Source organism: Epinephelus moara, chromosome 7, assembly GCF_006386435.1.
Source record: "Epinephelus moara isolate mb chromosome 7, YSFRI_EMoa_1.0, whole genome shotgun sequence".
NCBI lineage: Eukaryota > Metazoa > Chordata > Actinopteri > Perciformes > Serranidae > Epinephelus > Epinephelus moara.
The window spans coordinates 1,514,666-1,532,092 of record NC_065512.1 but is presented as its reverse complement, the minus strand read 5'-3'; the positions used below and the strand labels follow the sequence as shown (position 1 = coordinate 1,532,092).

The following is a 17,427-nucleotide window of genomic DNA, read 5'->3' as shown; positions in this document are numbered from 1 at the left end:
TTATTATTATTGGTGGGAAATTATAACAGAGTAATATATTTGCCGTTTTAATATCAAGAACACTTCCGCGTTTTGTGTGTATACAGGAATGTTAAAGATATCATTGAGGAAAACGAGGTTGACGTGACGTGATTGAATCAGGGAATCAGTGTGTCCACCACGGGAGAGGATCCTAATTGACTTTACATTGGCATTGTTTTCGTGGTGGCAGCACGTAATTTCAACCCATTACGTGCTGCCACCACGGAATGCGGTGTTAAGAGGTCGTGGTCATTTCACGTATTTCTGTGAGATCAGGTTGTTCCAATGTGTGTTCACTGAATGATAGGGAGGACTCTTGCCTTGCCTCTGCAGGATCCTTCCTTGGGAGGACTCATCATTCCAAGGAAGGATCCTTTGAGAAAACTTTGACAAACACCAACTGTTAGCATGTTAGCACGCTAACGTTAGCATGTAGCTAAAAACACCTCGGTGCCGAAGCACAGTATCACAGATTTGTTCTCACATGGCTGCAGACTCCTGTTTTTGTTAAAGTGCTGATTGAATGAAATGACTTATTTGATGACATCACATCGGGCGTTTTTCACTTCACTGTAAAAATAACCTTTAGCTGCAGTCCAGCCTGCAGCTCTGCTCGGTCACACGTGTCCTGCACGTGCACAAAGACACACAGCAGTTACTTCTTCTGCTGCCTTCATGCAGGAGAGCTTCAGACATCCATCATCTCTTCAGCAGAGCAGACAAAGAAGCGACAGTGGAGAGTCCTGACAGGCAGCGAGAGATACTGACTCTATCTCCCATCTATCACTGCCTGCAGTTTATATTCTCCAACAGGCCTTATCAAGCAGCTCCTCTGTTCAGGGTCTAATATGTACTGTACTCTGCACGGAGGCCTGGACCCGAGTGGCACCACAGTGCTGTAAAACACACCCTCCTCTTGTTTGTCCTTCATCAGAATGAACCACAGTGGAGTGAAGCCTGCATCTATTTAGCCAACAGCTGACAGTGGGAGAGGAGAGACGCTCTTTAGGGACGCTGCCAGTCTTCCAGTCTGTCGTGCTCCACGCCAGCCTCCCGCCCACAGTCTCGTCTGCAGCGCCAACCCTGTTAGCTCCGACAGCTGTTATCACAATAACTGAGATAAATCGATAACACAACAAACACACGCCGGCTCAAACAGATGGACTCGTACACACCGACACGTCGTCCTGGCACTGCCGAGCACGCACGTGAAAGTGTGCTCACACACACTTCGCTGATAAACACACGCCTCTGCTGCTGAAGGTTGCTACAGGGCTCAGATGATGTGTGCTGCAGGATCTAATTTCCCCATCAGAGAGATTAACTGGATTTAACAACAATGTGCTTATTGGTAAAACACTCAGGTCTCATCGCAGCACAAACACAGGAATTAGAAACACAGTCTTTGTTCTCATTTGTCTACCTGCTGCTGCTTTGTATTCAAACATGGAGTCAAACACACAGAGGACTCTCACAGCTCTGATCTGAGCAGCGGTCAGAGTATTCAGAGTGTTTGAATCCGTACTCCAAATGTACTCAGCTACACATAAAGATCCTGCAGTCAAATACTTTCAATCAATCAATCAATTTTATTTATAAAGCCCAACATCACAAATCACAATTTGCCTCACAGGGCTTTACAGCATACGACATCCCTCTGTCCTTATGACCCTCGCAGCGGATCAGGAAAAACTCCCCAAAAAAACTCTTTAACGGGGTAAAAAAAATAAAATAAAATGCTTATGCTGCTCCTACCAGCAGCATAAGGAAGTTAAAACAGGCCCCAGTGCACGCTATCCTGCATGTAGTGTCTCGACACAAAAAGAGACTTCACACTGTAAAACATCAGCACAGAACACTGGAGCCAAAATGTGGGTTTTAATTTATAGCTGAAGTTTGTATGTGGGCAGTTACACTCCAGACCAGTAGGGGGCAACAGCATGATCTCAGTGCTGCTCCCCCTCGCTACTGCACAATATGATGCACCTAAAGTAAGTGTGCACTTAGTCACTCAACGTTTTGAGCATCTGTTGCCAGTTAACAGGGTGTCTACAGGAGTCACACACTAACATTTTATGTTTTTTGAGATCTTTTCAAGGTCACATTTAACCAAAGACTGATTTTTGGAAAAAAAAATATTTTTTATTCAGCACTCTAACCCCCATCTCCCCCTCTGACACCAGCACATACAGCACTCTCCCATCCACACAGGTATGTAAGGAGTGAGTTAATCTACATGTTATCACGTTAGTCAGATTTGGAACATCATAAATTGAAACTGAAGACCTTGACTTGTTTTGACAAAGAAAAAAAACCTGGATATTTGAAATTACATAAAATGTTTGTGGTGATTAAAACCTCACAAATGCAAATTTAAGACTATCTGATGACTTTTAAAGCCTCATATTTATAGAATTGAATTGAAGACTTTTTAATGATGTGCAGACACCCTGATTAAACACTACAGGGTCAGTATCACTGATGTATGACTGACGTGAGCAACATTTTATTTTGCAGCCGATAAATATGGAGTTTTACTTCTATATAGAGTTTGATCAGAATGGGGGCCAGATAAAACAACTTGAAAATACCTGGGGGGCCAACTGATTCTCACATCAAATGGGTTTAAAAAAAATAAGAAATAAAGTGAGACAAATGCAACCATTTTTATCTTTTAATGAACTATTACTACGCGATGCCTGTCTGCAAACTGTATGATAGTCCTGTCATTGTGAGGTGATGCCTGTCTGCAAACTGTATGATAGTCCTGTCATTGTGAGGTGAAGGGTGAAAATGTGAAGTGATCTTGCTCGATTAACCGTTATTGTGTAAAGGGCCACATATGGTATATTTTGAAAGTCAAGCCGAGGGCCGATTAAAATTGGTCTGTGGGCCAGACTTTGGACATGCCTTAGTTAGATACTTTAAGTTATGTATTGTATTTTATCTGCTTCTTTATATGCCATCCTTGTTGTATGAAACCAGAGCTGCTTTCACAATAAGAGCTTAATTTATGTAAACTGAGCAATTTAATTTCAACGGTTGGAAGAGCCTGAGTAATTTTATTCAGGTACAATTTGAGGTACTTTTCTTGAGCTTGTTCATGTTTTATAAATATGATATTTTTACTTTTCATACTTTAGTAAAAGTGCTAAAGTCTGCTCAGCAAAACATACTTGTATAAACCTTTGAACACAGGACTTCTACATGTGTTGGAGTGGTATTTTTGAGTTTTACTGAAGTAAGGGATCTGAAGTGATCTGACTGTAATAAACACACACAACCCGCCCCTCTCTGACTGACCTCTTCTTGATGAGGTCCAGCGCCGAGCCGATGAGGCCATCCTTCATCTTGTAGATCTTGGCTCCGTAGCGAGACAGGTCCGTCCCCTCCAGCAGGAGTGCCGGGCAGCAGCTGGAGGGCCGGTCCCAGTTCTCCCTGCTGGGCGGGAAGGGAACCGACCCAGCTGGTTCCAGACTGCTCCTCCTGCGCCTGCTGCTCCCATCACCATCATCATCATCATCTCCTCCAGCAGCAGGGGCTTTCTCCTGGGCTGAGCGGGCCAGAGGCTGCAGGGGTGAACGTGGGGACGGGCCTGTGCGGATGGGGGAGTATGTGCTGGTGACGGAGGTGCAGACGGGAGCTGCAGTGGTGTCACAGGGAGATCTCTCTGAGGTCGCTTTGCTCATTCCTCCCTCCTCCTCCTCTGAGTGCTCTCTGTTTCCTCCACCAGAGCTCGACTGAGGAACAGTCCGATCAGTCGGAGGTATTTCACTGTTTGATGTTCCCGTTTCTTCAGACACCTCAGCATCAAGTTTTCCAGACGCCACAGAACCCGCTGTGGCCTCTCTGCTCTGTTCTCCCTCCCTCTGCCTCATCCTCTTAAACTCCTCAAACGTAGGGATATGGAGGCGTCCCACAGGAGGTTTGCGGCGCTCCGATGCTGAATCTGTTCCACTCCCATTTCCTGCGATGTTGTCTGTGGTGTAGGACACCTTCACCACCTTCGGGCTGGACGGGGAGCTGTGGAGAGCCAGGTTGGGGCTGCTGTTCTGCCGGCGGAGCTGTAAGCGCCTCAGCACCTCCTGCTTGATCTCCTCTGGGCTGGTGATGCGCATCATGCACGGCGGCCTGGTCCCAGCAACTGTTGAATTCAGGTGATGCACACCCTCCCGTTTAATGGGTGCAGCTCCTGGGGTCACCTGAGGCCGCAGCGGGAGGGGCTTCAGAGGCTCAACTGATGACCTCGCACTCTGGAGGCGGAGTTTGTCCCTGAGGCCCTTCCTCGCGTCCCATTCGTCAACACCACCTGGAAGCAGCAGCTGAGGGAAGAGTGGGAGGTCCTTCCTGGGCAGCCCGTGACGCGGGTAAAACGCCAGGCTCTCTTGGTTGGGTACGAGTCCATGGGCCCCCAACACAGATCCATCTGGGGGCCCGTCATACCAGTGACTGGTGGAGGTGTAACGTAAAATAAACTCACTGTCCATGGTCCTGTAGGGGGCAGCACTGAACGCACACAGGCCAGAGTCTGCCACAGTGTTCCAGGTCAGGTTCTCCATGCTCCTGTAAGGCCTGCTCACGTTGTTTCCTGTGTGGCTGCAGGAGCCCAGGGCCACCCCCTGACCCGGCCCCGCCCCCAGAGGGCCCTGCCTGCTGGAGCAGTACCTCAGCCCCAGGTTAGTGAGCAGGGTGCTGCTGTTACACCTGGCCATGAGCGGGAAGGGTGGCCCCTGGAGGCCCGGGTAGTGAGGGACGCCAGGTCTGTGTCGGGGGAACGTGGACAGGGGGTCAGGGGACAGGGGGAGGTCGGCAATGCAGGGCTCCATGTCGATGATGAGGTCGAGGGGGGAGGCACAGCCAGCAGGAGAGCCGGCGGCGGCTGCGGCGGAGGAGGTGGAGGGGTAGTCACATGGTGGAGGAGGCTTTACGTCTGGCATGGCTGCGGGCTGAGCGAGCCGCCCTCGGACACACTGTCAGCAGGTACGAAGATCTGCAGCCTGCAGGGACGAAGACAGAAGGTGGGATGATAAAATCAGAGATACAAAGACGACACAGACATTCACGTAGACGACAACTGAACCTCTGTTCACCCTGTGTCTGTGGGCCTGTCGTGTTCTGTTAGTATCTGTATTAACTGTATACGTACAGAGAAAAGCTGAAACTCTGTCTTTAAGACCTCGCCATCACTTTACATCCCCACTAACCATGTTTTATGTGTTTTCCCCCGGTGTCCATGGAGCCAGTGTTTCACATGAATCTCTGTATTGTATGAAAATAAACAGCAGGCTGTTAAAACCTGCTTTAGTTGAGCTGTAAAATCTGTGAACATCAAGTCTGCATCAATGTGTGTCCCAGACACCTTAGCAGGTGGTCTGACTGATCGAATCACAATGTGTCTTGGTGGTCGTTTACACTTCTATTAAGCGCTGTCCACCTGTGATGGGATCACCCAGGACACATGTCTTAACAGGGCCTGAGGTGATCAGGTTGTTCATCGTGGTCTGGTCCAAATTTGTGACCAAAATTTGAGAGAAATACATCTTTCGTGTGCATAAAAAAAAGCTCATATCAATGTGTGTGAATGTTTCAGCACCTTGTTGTATCGATGACACCAAGAATTAAAAGGAGGTCAGACCCGGTACTAGCAAGGTGTAACTAATAAAGTGACCGGTGAGTGCAATTTATCTGATTCTGAATCTGAGACACTGAAGCTGATCCAAAGTTTAAAAAAAAAAAGCTCTGCTATGGAGAGCTGGGAAATGATCCAAATTACTTTGGATGGAATGATTTAGTGACGATCTGATCGTATCGTGTTACTGCTTTAAAACTCCAATCCTCTAAATGAATGCCTCCCAGATAACTGTAATTAAAACCTGACAAAATGACTCCACACCAAATAAAACTGGCTCAAACTTCACTGCATTGAATGTGATTATTTTATATGTATTCAGTGTGTATTCACTGAATTGTGAAAGTCCACCTTCTCTCATCAGACTCTGTTAAACTGATATTACAGCTCAGCTCTTTCACTTCTGTCACTGAATCCACAGCTGAGACTTTGTGCAGCGGCCTCGGCCATGTGACAGAGATTTGTCAGAGGTCTTCAGCCACGGGGACTCCACGCACGTATCAGAATATTGGATAACCACAGCTCTGGACACAGAGACAGCGTCTCTGAAGCGCGGTTCCTTCACCAGAATAATCACATTCATTTGGTATAAATGGCTCCCTGTCTGCCCCCTCGGGCTCCTCTTTTTTCTTTCTCTGCAGCAAGAATAATAATAGAGGGATTATTGCCCTGCTTGTCAGGCTATTAAAACATGAGATTGAGAGACAGATACAGAGAGACAGACAGCGCAGGAAGGAGGGGAAAAAGGGACAAAGATGAGAGAGGAAATGAGTGTGACGCTGAGAGAAAGCAGTAAGCTGAAGGGACGGTAATGAAGATAACTGCTCGGCTGTCCGCTGGCGGCCAGCTCTGCTCTTTCCTTCTGACTAATCAGACAGCAGTTGTAGATTAGCCAGGAGACGGTTCTGGGTGTACTGCAGCTCTTCCTCTCTGTCTGTAATAAGTACAAAAAGCGTGTCGGCCGCCCAACCCAAACGCCCATCATCCGTATCTCATATTCTGTCTACATGACAGTCTGCAGCGCGGCGTTACGCCTGTGATTATGACTGCGATTATGAAACAGGGACTCAGAGGGCTCATCCCCGATGCATTAGGTGAATAATAAAACCCAAATCATCTTTAGACTCAAACGCTCCCTGATGCCAAAGCACGAACAGGCCGCCGCGCTCCTCTGCAGCTCTGCAGTAATACAAACATCTCCATTCCTCACATGTTCCTGATCAGAGTTCATCACTAACCTGCAACGTTACAAGAGCAGGTGCGTTCTCTCAAATCTCATTTGTTTATTAAATGGATGAAGCCTCAAAACAAAAATCAAGGACGTTCATGTGTTGATCTAACGTGAAGCACTGAGGAATGAAAAATCGCATGAAAAGAAAAGTCTCATTCATCATTCATTAGCACAGTGCAGCGAGAGAGGATTCACACACACACACACACACACACACACACAGAACAAAGGAAACCTGGATTATTGAATGCTTCTCTTCACATACTGGGGCTGTGAAAACAGTTTGAGTCCTGTCAGTGTAAATGAAGCATGCACCCTTTAAATGTGGGTCAGGCTACAGGTGCACCTGGCCAGTCATCAGAGCCTGATTGAACACGTGAAGCCAACTGCCAGCAGCTCAGGTCATTACAAAGGCAAATCCGAAATGCAATGATTGCCAACTGTAAAGTGTCCTGCAACAGCTGCTTCAGGATCAGCACGGCGGATAGCACTTCTCCAAACCACCACCTTGGACATGACGATCTCTAATCATGGTGGTTTAAATGTGGACCACAGTTCAGTCCAGTGTGAGCACAGATATTCACCCATCAGCCACCAGATTCAAACCACCGACAGGTGAAGTGAACATGTATGATCTCGTTAACGTGCAGTGTTCTGCTGGGAAATCAACAGTCACTGGTGCAGATCCAGTAACCCCCATTGTGACAACAGCACACTGATGCCATGCTTTTTAATGATCACAAGACAAAATAAAGACCAGCCCTGCTCTACAGGAACCAGTGAAGGGAAACAGGGAAGCGCGGAGCTCACCACCCATCCGGCAGCTAACGTCTGGGTGCTGGCGGCAGCATGAAGCCAAACACCGTTCATCTGCACACACTGTGATGACAGACAGCTTGGTGAATATCGGCGAAGTTTCCCCTGGCCCGTTGTCTTGTGTCTCGATCACCAGTGACGTGGTGGTTCACTTTCACACTGTGATCTGTGTCGTTAGGTTTAACTTCTATCTTTACCTTTTAGCCAGACTCTGACATCCTGAATATATCCTTAAAACATCCCTCTTTTTTATTTTTCCAAACATGTGGTAATATTTCTTCAGGGAGTGCAGTTAGTGACCATATGGGCTCTATGCTATCTCTAACAGCTTGACAGTCCATCCCAAAGGGGCGGGGCTTAGCAAAGGGTCAATCAGGCCCTGATGACTGACCAGGTGCACCTGTAGAGTGACCCACAGGTAGACTGACTCATCATGCTGCACTGAGAGAACATGGACTGAAACATGAGCACATGCTGTCACTGTCTGTAGAGCCCCAATATGAGAGAAGCTTTTAAAAATCTACAGTCTGAATGGTTTTGTGTGACAGTCTGTCCTTGCTGCACAATACTTTTCCCCAGACCACCAGAGAGGACTAAAACAGGACATCTGTTTGAGGTGCAGCTCAGCTCTTGTGAATCACTTCATTACCATGAACGCACTCAGTCATTTATTCTGACTCAGTCGCACATACGTGGTCCCGACAGATCCATTAATGCTTTGTTGGTTTTATCCTTTAACTGTCTCATATCCTTCATACTGCATGACACAGTTTGTGTAGCTATCATTTCATAATCGTGCTAGTATTCCTGTTCCTTTGATCGCTCCAACGTGACGTGGATAACTGGGAATTTAAAAGCTGATACAGCCAATGAGCGCAGAGCTCTGAGGATGTGGCATTTATAAGGTATGAATGGTTGTCTGTCTCTGTGATAGTCTGGTGACCTGTCCACGGTGAACCCTACCTCTCGCCGAAAGTCAGCAGGGATAGGCTCCACCCCCCACGACCCCCAACAAGTGGTTATGGAAAATGAATGAATGAATGATACATATGAAACGTACAAATGTAATACATCTGTGGTTTTCAGAAACATACAATGCCACGTTATTCTGGCAACTGGACATTATTACCTCTGCACTGATGACGATCCAACAAGGTCAAAGCTGACTGGTGTGTAACGACACTTGTGTCCGACTAAGTTGCGTCTTTTAAAAAGCTTTTCCGTTTGCTCTGTGCAGGATGAATGATCACAGAAATAAAAACATTCCTCAGTTTTTTAACGTGACACAGTCTGAGCACTTGGCCTCGACATTCTTGTACGTTTCCTGTCGTCCTGTTTGGCAGACACAATAGTCTGTGCGTGTGTGTGTGTGTGGCTCTGATTGGAGAGAAAACGCTGATATGTGGAATTTGGGTTTCATTAGCATGAGCGTGTGTGTGAGTAGCAGCAGCATGCTGCTCAGCACGCCTGAGCCTCTCTCTGGTTGAATTACTGCCAGTATAAAGGCTCTCTGGAGGTCCGCTCTCTCTCTGCTCCCTCTGTCACTGGAGCTAACTGAAGAATAACTCATCCCTACCAGCAGGACAGTAAATCAGCCACCATGTCCCAGCATGCACAGGGGCTGCTTTCTGCAGATATGATGGCGGAGTGCGTGACGAGGACAGCATCAAAATGAGGACATAAATCATTAATGTGATCAGATTCACTGTCAGAGAGACTCCATTATTAACAACACTCACAAATCTCCACCCTAACAAGTCAGTGTGGTTATTACCGAGTCCTTAAATCTGAAATAATGTGGCCAAAAGTAAGTGGACGCCTTTATGATGAACTGGAGCAGCGACTGTGAGCCTTATCGGCCAGCATCAGTGTCCCACCTCACTACTGCTGATGTGACTGAATGGGAGCAGATCCCTGCAGCCACGTTTACACATCTGGTGGAACTACAAGAACAGAGGCTGTTACTGCAGCACATTAATGACCCAGGTTTTAGAGAGCGCTGTTCAACAATCAGGTTTCAGGTTTCTACTTTGGATCTGTACTGCCTTTGCTAAGAATTTAAAAACAATTCTAACAATGGCCTCAGATTATTTCTCGTACAAATCAACGTGAAGACACTTCTAGAATAATGTTTCATTTTAACCTGCACATGAAACAACTGGAAATTTGTCACAGTAAAGGATGAAGTTTGAATCGACTGTGTCCCTGTGCAGTTAGCGATTTCATATATATATATTTTTTCCTTTAAGGCGTCACAAACCTTAAAAGGTCAGAGGTCAGTAGCATAGAAGGATTTTTCCCCACGTAACAGCTCTGATACCACTCTCCCACCGCTGTGGGTCCTGAACCAGTTCTGTTGAAGATTCTTGGACTCCGGGTGAGATCCAGCGAACCAGCCCGTGTTTCTTCCAGTTGTGAGTAGAACCACTGCGCTCATTCAAGATGCTCCTGCGCCTAGTAGAACCACTGCGCTCATTCAAGATGCTCCTGCGCCTGCACAGAATCAGTTACTGGTGATTGCTGCAGAGTGCATGCAGTGATGCCTACTTGCTCTGAAGTCACACACACGGGCAACGATAACCTCACAAGATCGAGGCGGACGCAGTTTATAGACCCAGGGCATGATGGGAAACACCTGGCTGTCACCTGGTCAAAGAGCTGATTGGCTCTGACCAAAGTTTCAACCACAAACATCACATTTTGTAGAAAATCCTAACTTTCTGTGTAACTGTAATATTCGACAACAGATTGTCGGCTGTTTGTGCAACAAAGGTTTAACCCCGTGTTGTTGATAAGAATCAGATGTGGTCGCCTACAGATGGATCTGACAAGACGGAAATATGTCTTTGACTTCCTGGTTATATTTTATGGCTGCTCAAAACTGTTGGACGTGAATGCAGCGTTCTGTCACTGCCTCTGACTGCTGCCACCACTCAACGTTCATTCAATCATCACAAATGAAGCTATTGTAAAAACCGATGTGTCATCAACGAAGAGTTTTGCACAGCGCACAGTAGAAGCAAGATGGTGGATCATGAGCATTAGATTAGATTTTTTTTTTTAAAACAAGCAGGGTCCTAAGGACAGAGGGATGTTGTATGCTGTAAAGCCCTGTGAGGCAAACTGTGATTTGTGATATTGGGCTTTATACATAAAATTGATTGATTGATTGATTGAAGCATCGACCAACTTTCAATGATAAGAGACAGTTTCTCATTTGTCTTCTCCATCCTCCCTGTCCAACCTGTAGAATATGACACACACACTGAAGCTGTTGTGATTCGACTTCAGGTCAAAGACAACCTACTATTTCTTTGTTCCAGCTGAGAAGTTTTCTGGTTTTAAACCAGTTTATTTTTGGCTGAAACGCTTCGAACGGTTAGAAATTACACAAACCAGAAGAAAACCACAGGGAGCTGAGTTGGGAACCGGAGTCACCAGGTCAAGTCACCGTCTGGACCAAATATAGAGTGTGGACTAGTAGCTGGAGAGGTGCCAGTTCACCTCCTGGGCACTGCTGAGGTGCCCTTGAGCAAGGTACTGAACCCCCAACTGCTCGTAGCGCCTGTTCAAGGCTCTGAGTCTGATATCCCTCTATTAATGCATGTACAGGTCCTGTTTGTGTGTGTGTGTGTGTGTGTGTGTGTGTGTGTGTGTGTGTGTGTGTGTGTGTGTGTGTGCGTGCATGACAACACAGTGAAAAATGTAATTTCCCCTCAGGGATTAATAAAGTGTATGAAAAAATGGCACTGAAGTGTCTTTCTTCTTATAAAGCAACTTGTTTTTAATATTTCATTGAAACAAATCATCGCTGAGGCCTCGTTCACTCAGACGTGACTGAGACTGAGCAGTAATAAAAGCAGCCTTCAAACATGTTTTAAAAATGTCTGTGTTAGAGTTTCTATGCAGCAGATCATCGACCCATTCGTCTCTACTGTGTAATTCTGTCTGTGATGTCATGAGTCAGTGTGTGTCTCTCTGTGGCTGGGCAGAGGTTATCTAACAGCGAGCATCGTGTTGCAGAGATCAGGTTTGGAGGCGACTCCTCCTGTTGCAGCCAGCAGTTCCTGCAGCTGCTGGCAGCGCGCTGTCTCATCTTCTAAACTTACCCCATTTTAATCAAGCCTCTACGCTGCTGCTCTCCTCCTGCAGGTCATTGGATCAGATCCCAAAGTGCCCGACCTCCTCCTCTCTGCCTCCTCTCAGTGCAGCGATGTGTCTGGAGTTTCCTCACAGCCAGACAGACGTGGCCCGGAGCTACAAAGAAAGAGAGGAAGAGAGCGTATCAATCAATGAGCTGCTTTTTCTGAACATAACAACAAACTTAGGTGAGCGCTCTGCCAAGAGGAGCTGCTGCTGCTCCTCACTCTGACACAGACAAAGAGACCTGAGGCTTGAATAGCAGATGGATCCTGATACTGTAAAACAAACCGTGTCCTCCTTTCACAGATTCAATTAGATGTTGAGTCAATTACATAATTAGAGGAAAGAGTCGCAGGTTACACACAGCACGCCAGCAGCTTCCATACAATATGTTTATGTGTGTGTGTGTGTGTGTGTGTGTGTGTGCATTCAATCAGTCAGAGGTGTCTTTAAAACAGCCTGCAGGTAATTATTCAATTTTACGTTTCCTCTTTCACAACAGATTTGCATAAAACGTATTTAATATAAAGATAATTACTGCAATGAAAATAAACAAAATAAAAAATAAATTGAAAAAATTAAACACTTGTTTTGTTTTTTTTAATAAATATAAAATAACAAATTAAAAATTAAATCAAATAAATCAAAATTAATGAGAAAGTTGTCCCACACAAAAAAACACAATTAAGCTCAATCATTTAAACTAAAAATAAAATACCTGAAGACTGGATTTAATAAAATGTAATAAAAACAAAAAAATGAATTAAATCAGACTTTTGTAATTGTCAGATATATATGATAGAATAAATAAGATAAAATTTAACTAAATTAAATCAATTAAAATTAGAATAATTAAAAAGTGATCCCTCTACAATCAAAAAAGTAACTTAACATGAATTAAAAACAAAATTTAACAAATGTCCCTGTCAAATAAAAAATAGGAAAAAAAATTTAATTTTTTTTTTTTAATTTTTAATTTTATATACTTTATTAATCCCCGAGGGGAAATTCAATTTTACACTCTGTTGTCAATTACACACAGGTCCGAACACACACATGCACAAACTGGACCTATACATGCACTAAATGGAGAGATGTCAGAGTGGGCTGCCCATGAAAAGAAAAAGAAAAAATAGAAATAAATCTGGTGCAACATGTGTTTTGTGTTTTGCCCCTGTCAAATAAACGATAAAATAGAATTAAAAAAATAAAATAAATTAGATGGTTATCCTTGTCGAATTAATAATAAATTAAATTAAATAACATAAAATAACATTAAAGTTTTACATGTCCCTGTCAAATAAACAATAAAATGGATTAGAATAAAATTACCCCAAAAAAATTATAAAAAATAATTAAAAATAATTAATTAATTACTTAAATTAGAGTTCTGTGATTGTTGAATATATATTGAAATAAATCACACAAAAACAAACTAAAATAAATAGAAATTAGAATTATTAAAAAGTCGTCTGAGGCAAAACAAAAACATACAATTAAATGAAGTAACAACATAAATTAAATTTCAACTAAATGATAAAATAGAATTAAAAAATATAAATCAAAAAATATAAATCAAAAAATATAAATAAAATAAATTAGACATTTGTCTGTGTCAAATAAATAATAAAAAGAAATAAATTAAGCTGAAACATTTAAATTAAAAATAACTAAAAACTTGCAAAATAAAATACAGGTAATTAAAATACCATTACCAAACGATACACACACTGATGGACTGACAGCAACACATTCAAACCCAACCGGCCATCCTAACACACAACAGCAGACATGAGTGTAATGTGGGCCAGCAGGAGTAAAACAAAAGACACTAAGCTCCAATTAAAGATAAACTCCGGCTGGGAAACGCAGCTCTGCAGGAACGATGAATAATCAGTTCACTTAAAAAAACAACAATCCCCACCTCGTCTTTAAACACAGCTGCTCCACCACAGCCAGAGACCAGAGACCAGCCTCCAGCACGTCAACACCGTCAGCCACACGATGAGAAAACCAAATGTTGTCATTCAGAGCTCAGGTCACATGGTCTGTGACGTTAACACCCCCCTCGCCTCCCCTCCTCCCCCCCGGGGGACGGAGAGTGCTGTGGCTGCATCATCCAAAGCTTTGACAAGTGGCTGTCACTTAGAAATAACCCACCCTCCACCCTCCACCCGCTCCTCCATCCTAGGAGTCCTGGATGACTGACAGGGTTTCCAATGGATCCTCCTCTCTTCCCGTACAGGCTCCTCCTGCAGACACCGTCCAACTCTCACATGTTGTTCGTCACCAGATCGTCTGATTTAAAACAGATTTTAAATCCTGTGAATGATCTGCAGCTCCGCGCAGCACACTGGGAGACTTCTCCCCTCTCACAGTCACCCCGCTCTGACAATCCCACTGAAACTGATAGGCTTTCCACAGAGAGGATGAGGGATTGGTTATCGGCGCCAACTGAAGTGACCCATTTATTTATTTCATTTTTCTGCTCTTTTTATCCGCCGAGCGTTTAAATCACTGAGCCAATTCCCTGCCGTCCCAGCTTCACTCAGCCTCTGAAGTGTTTGTGAGCAGAGCGTGCACACTGTCTTATTACTGATCCGTGTGTGTGTGTGTGTGTGTGTGTGTGTGTGTGTGTGTGTGTATGTGTGTGTGCTGCCTTTTAGATCCTATGCAGCAGTAGAGGAGGTGATAATAGTGTGCTCCATGCTTTTTGACACCTCCAGTGTTCCCTACAGACATAAAGACTCACGCCTCCGTCTGTCTGGTCCAGCTGTGGTGTGTGTGTGTGTGTGTGTGTGTGTGTGTGTGTGTGTCTGTTTAATAGACTGTCTCTCAGCCTCACACGCCTCAGTCTCGTATCTCCTGAAAATGTCATCACTTCATCTTCATAAATGTAAATTATTTCAGTGGTTCCATAAAAACAGAAGTAAACATATTCAGCTCTTTGCATCCACAAACGTCCTGATCCACGGGAGGGGGGGCGGACAGACAGTGACTTAAAGCAGGCGGATCCAGCTGTGAGAAACCTCACACAATAAGATAAACACAGGTTCTACATTTACACTTCTCTGAATCCTCTATATCAAATATATCACCCATACTGGAATCAGACTCAGAGTGACTTCACTGATCCCCAGGAGGGAACTGGGATATGTTACAGTGACTCTTCTATAGAAGCACAGAGAATTATGAAGTATGTGAATGTGCATGACAAAATACAAACAAAAATAAAATACATATGTTTAAATAAAATGTTTTGTGAGGTCACACTGACCTTTAACCTGTGTAGGGTTGCAACAGTATGAGATTTTCACAGTACGATAACCGCTTGTGTAAAAAGTCTCCTCTTAGAAAATGCGTTTGTTTTTCAATATCATAGATGAGCAAATGTACACGATATAATAACCGTCAACTTTTATATCACAGTAAACATTAAAACCTGTATGTTGCTGCAACCCCAGACCTATGACCACCAAAATCTGATCGAGTCATAGTTGAGTCCAAGTGGACATTTGTGCCAAATTTGAAGACATTTTCTTGTGGCATTCTTAAGATATCGTGTTCACAAGCATGGGACAGACAGACGTACAGACAACCTGTAAACATAAAGCCTCCAGCCGTGGCTATCTGCGGTGCAGAGGCATAAAATAACCTCCCTGATCTCGACTTCTCTTGTGATTCCATCGCTGTTTTGCAGCCGACGATCACACATCAGATGTCAGAGCCCAGACTCCCACAAACAATGATAAATATGCACAAATGAATGAATAAAATCAAAAAATGTTTTACTGAGGCACAGCAGCCCCATCGCCAGCAGAAAATGAATTTGTTAAATTTGCACATTTCATATGAATCATATCAACAGTGACATAGTTTATGAGATGACCAGGAGGGGACGATGGTCCGTGTGACAGCTGATGATTGGGTTGGGCACTGAAGACATAAATACAGAATATTACCAATGTAAAAATATGCCCAAAAATAATATTTCAAACTGCAGTTCAGCAACACATTATAAACCCTGAACAATAAAACCTAGTCCAATGCAACATCACAAACTACAGTCTTCAGAATCAACACGTCTCTGACACAGAGCCAAAGCACAGTACAAGGACTCAGCATTAGTCAGGACTCCTTCAGGTGGCACAGAGCTTTGAGTTAACAATATTTAAACCCCCTTAAAAGCGACATGGCATGAATGTGTTCACCTCCTACAGACGTGCACAGTGTCTCAGCAGGAGTCTGAATCTGAAGCTGCGTGCTGCGTGCCAGAAAGACAGGCTAACGTTAGCGCAGCTGGAGGGCACGGCAGGAGTGTGGCAGACATGCCAGAGCTCGCTGTGAGGCCGAGACTGGAAAGGACACACAGTCAGACGAATGCATTTCAATTATTTCTTCTGTTTGCCTCCGTTTATAACCTCTATCCACACCGGCTGAGGGTTTTTAAACTCAAAAATGGAGCCTTTGCAGAACGGTTACAGAACAGTGACACATTTACTTGAGGAAAGAAATCTGCTGTATTTACAGAATTATGAGTAAAGCTTTTGTTTTTCTGCATTAAAGGTTCAGCATGCAACATTCAGAGCATTAATGTCAAGATGTAAAGATGCAGTAATGGTGCCCTGAGCAGAGAATGAAGTCCCTCTGTATGTGATGTGATCTGAGCTTCTCTGTGGTTTGTTGTGCTGACGAGCTCATCGCCACCACTTTGCTCTCATTTGGCGGTAACTGCTAATATGAGGATGCCGTCGATGCAGAATTGTAGCGCCAACCCTCAGGTTCCCACCTGATTAACACTGTTGGCACTTTTGCCATTGTTTAGCACTGTTTATGGAGTTAGCACCGTTAGCTGCTAGCCACCGACTCAGCCCCCTCAATGTTGAGAACCCTCGGCTATAAAAATTACCCTCTGCAAAAAACTGTGTAACAAGTAAAAATATGTATATGTATAAATTCCCAGGTAAAAATGAACTTCACAGGGGCGGGCAGCGGGTGGAAAGAAAAATCTATTTTATATTTTTTAGAATAAAACGCAGTAAAAGATGTGCAGTATATGTGTAATACTTTGACAGTTCCTTTTATTTTGAAAGTCAGTGACACAAATGTAACCTTTGACCCCGTGGTCCCCTGGCCAAAATGTAGTCTAAATTTGTAGCGTTATTTAGCCCCCTTAGCGACAAGCAATGCCAACATGGTTCGTACCAATGGATGCCTTAGGTTGTCTTATTTCCCCAGACACCACTACCTTTGTGCTAGTTTAAAAATGAGTGCCCCACAGCCTTTTAAAGACATTGATGTCAGCCTCCAGTTATTTTGAGGAGCGGCACAGGTGGGACCAGCACCCCCCACCCCCCCCCCCCCCACCCACCACCACCACCACCACCACTGTACTCCTGAGTGCCTGCGTGTGAAAGCATGAGCCTTGGCAGCTTTTGGAAAACATTGAAAAAGCCTGCTCAGTCATGGCTGAATGTTGTGAGGCAGTAAAGTCAAAGTGACCTCTAAATGTTTGAGGCTGTTCTCCTTCAGCAGGTACTCCACTGAGTCAGAAACATCTTCTCCATCTAAGAGTGGGTTAAATTTA

At 44.4% G+C, this 17,427-nt stretch overlaps 1 protein-coding gene across 4 annotated transcripts in view; it reads right to left on the bottom strand.

Moving 5' to 3' along the window:
- si:dkey-91i10.2 (uncharacterized protein LOC555224 homolog) overlaps positions 1–17,427 on the bottom strand; it is a 92,510-nt gene that overhangs the window by 24,042 nt on the left and 51,041 nt on the right. For all 4 annotated transcript variants that reach the window (XM_050049427.1, XM_050049430.1, XM_050049429.1 and 1 more), the window contains 2 exons: positions 11,807–11,954; positions 3,325–5,018 (listed from right to left, as the gene is read on the bottom strand). In XM_050049427.1, coding sequence (XP_049905384.1) covers positions 3,325–4,958 — 1,634 coding nt within the window. In that variant the 5' untranslated portion in view covers positions 4,959–5,018; positions 11,807–11,954. The remainder of the gene's footprint in view (positions 1–3,324; positions 5,019–11,806; positions 11,955–17,427) is intronic.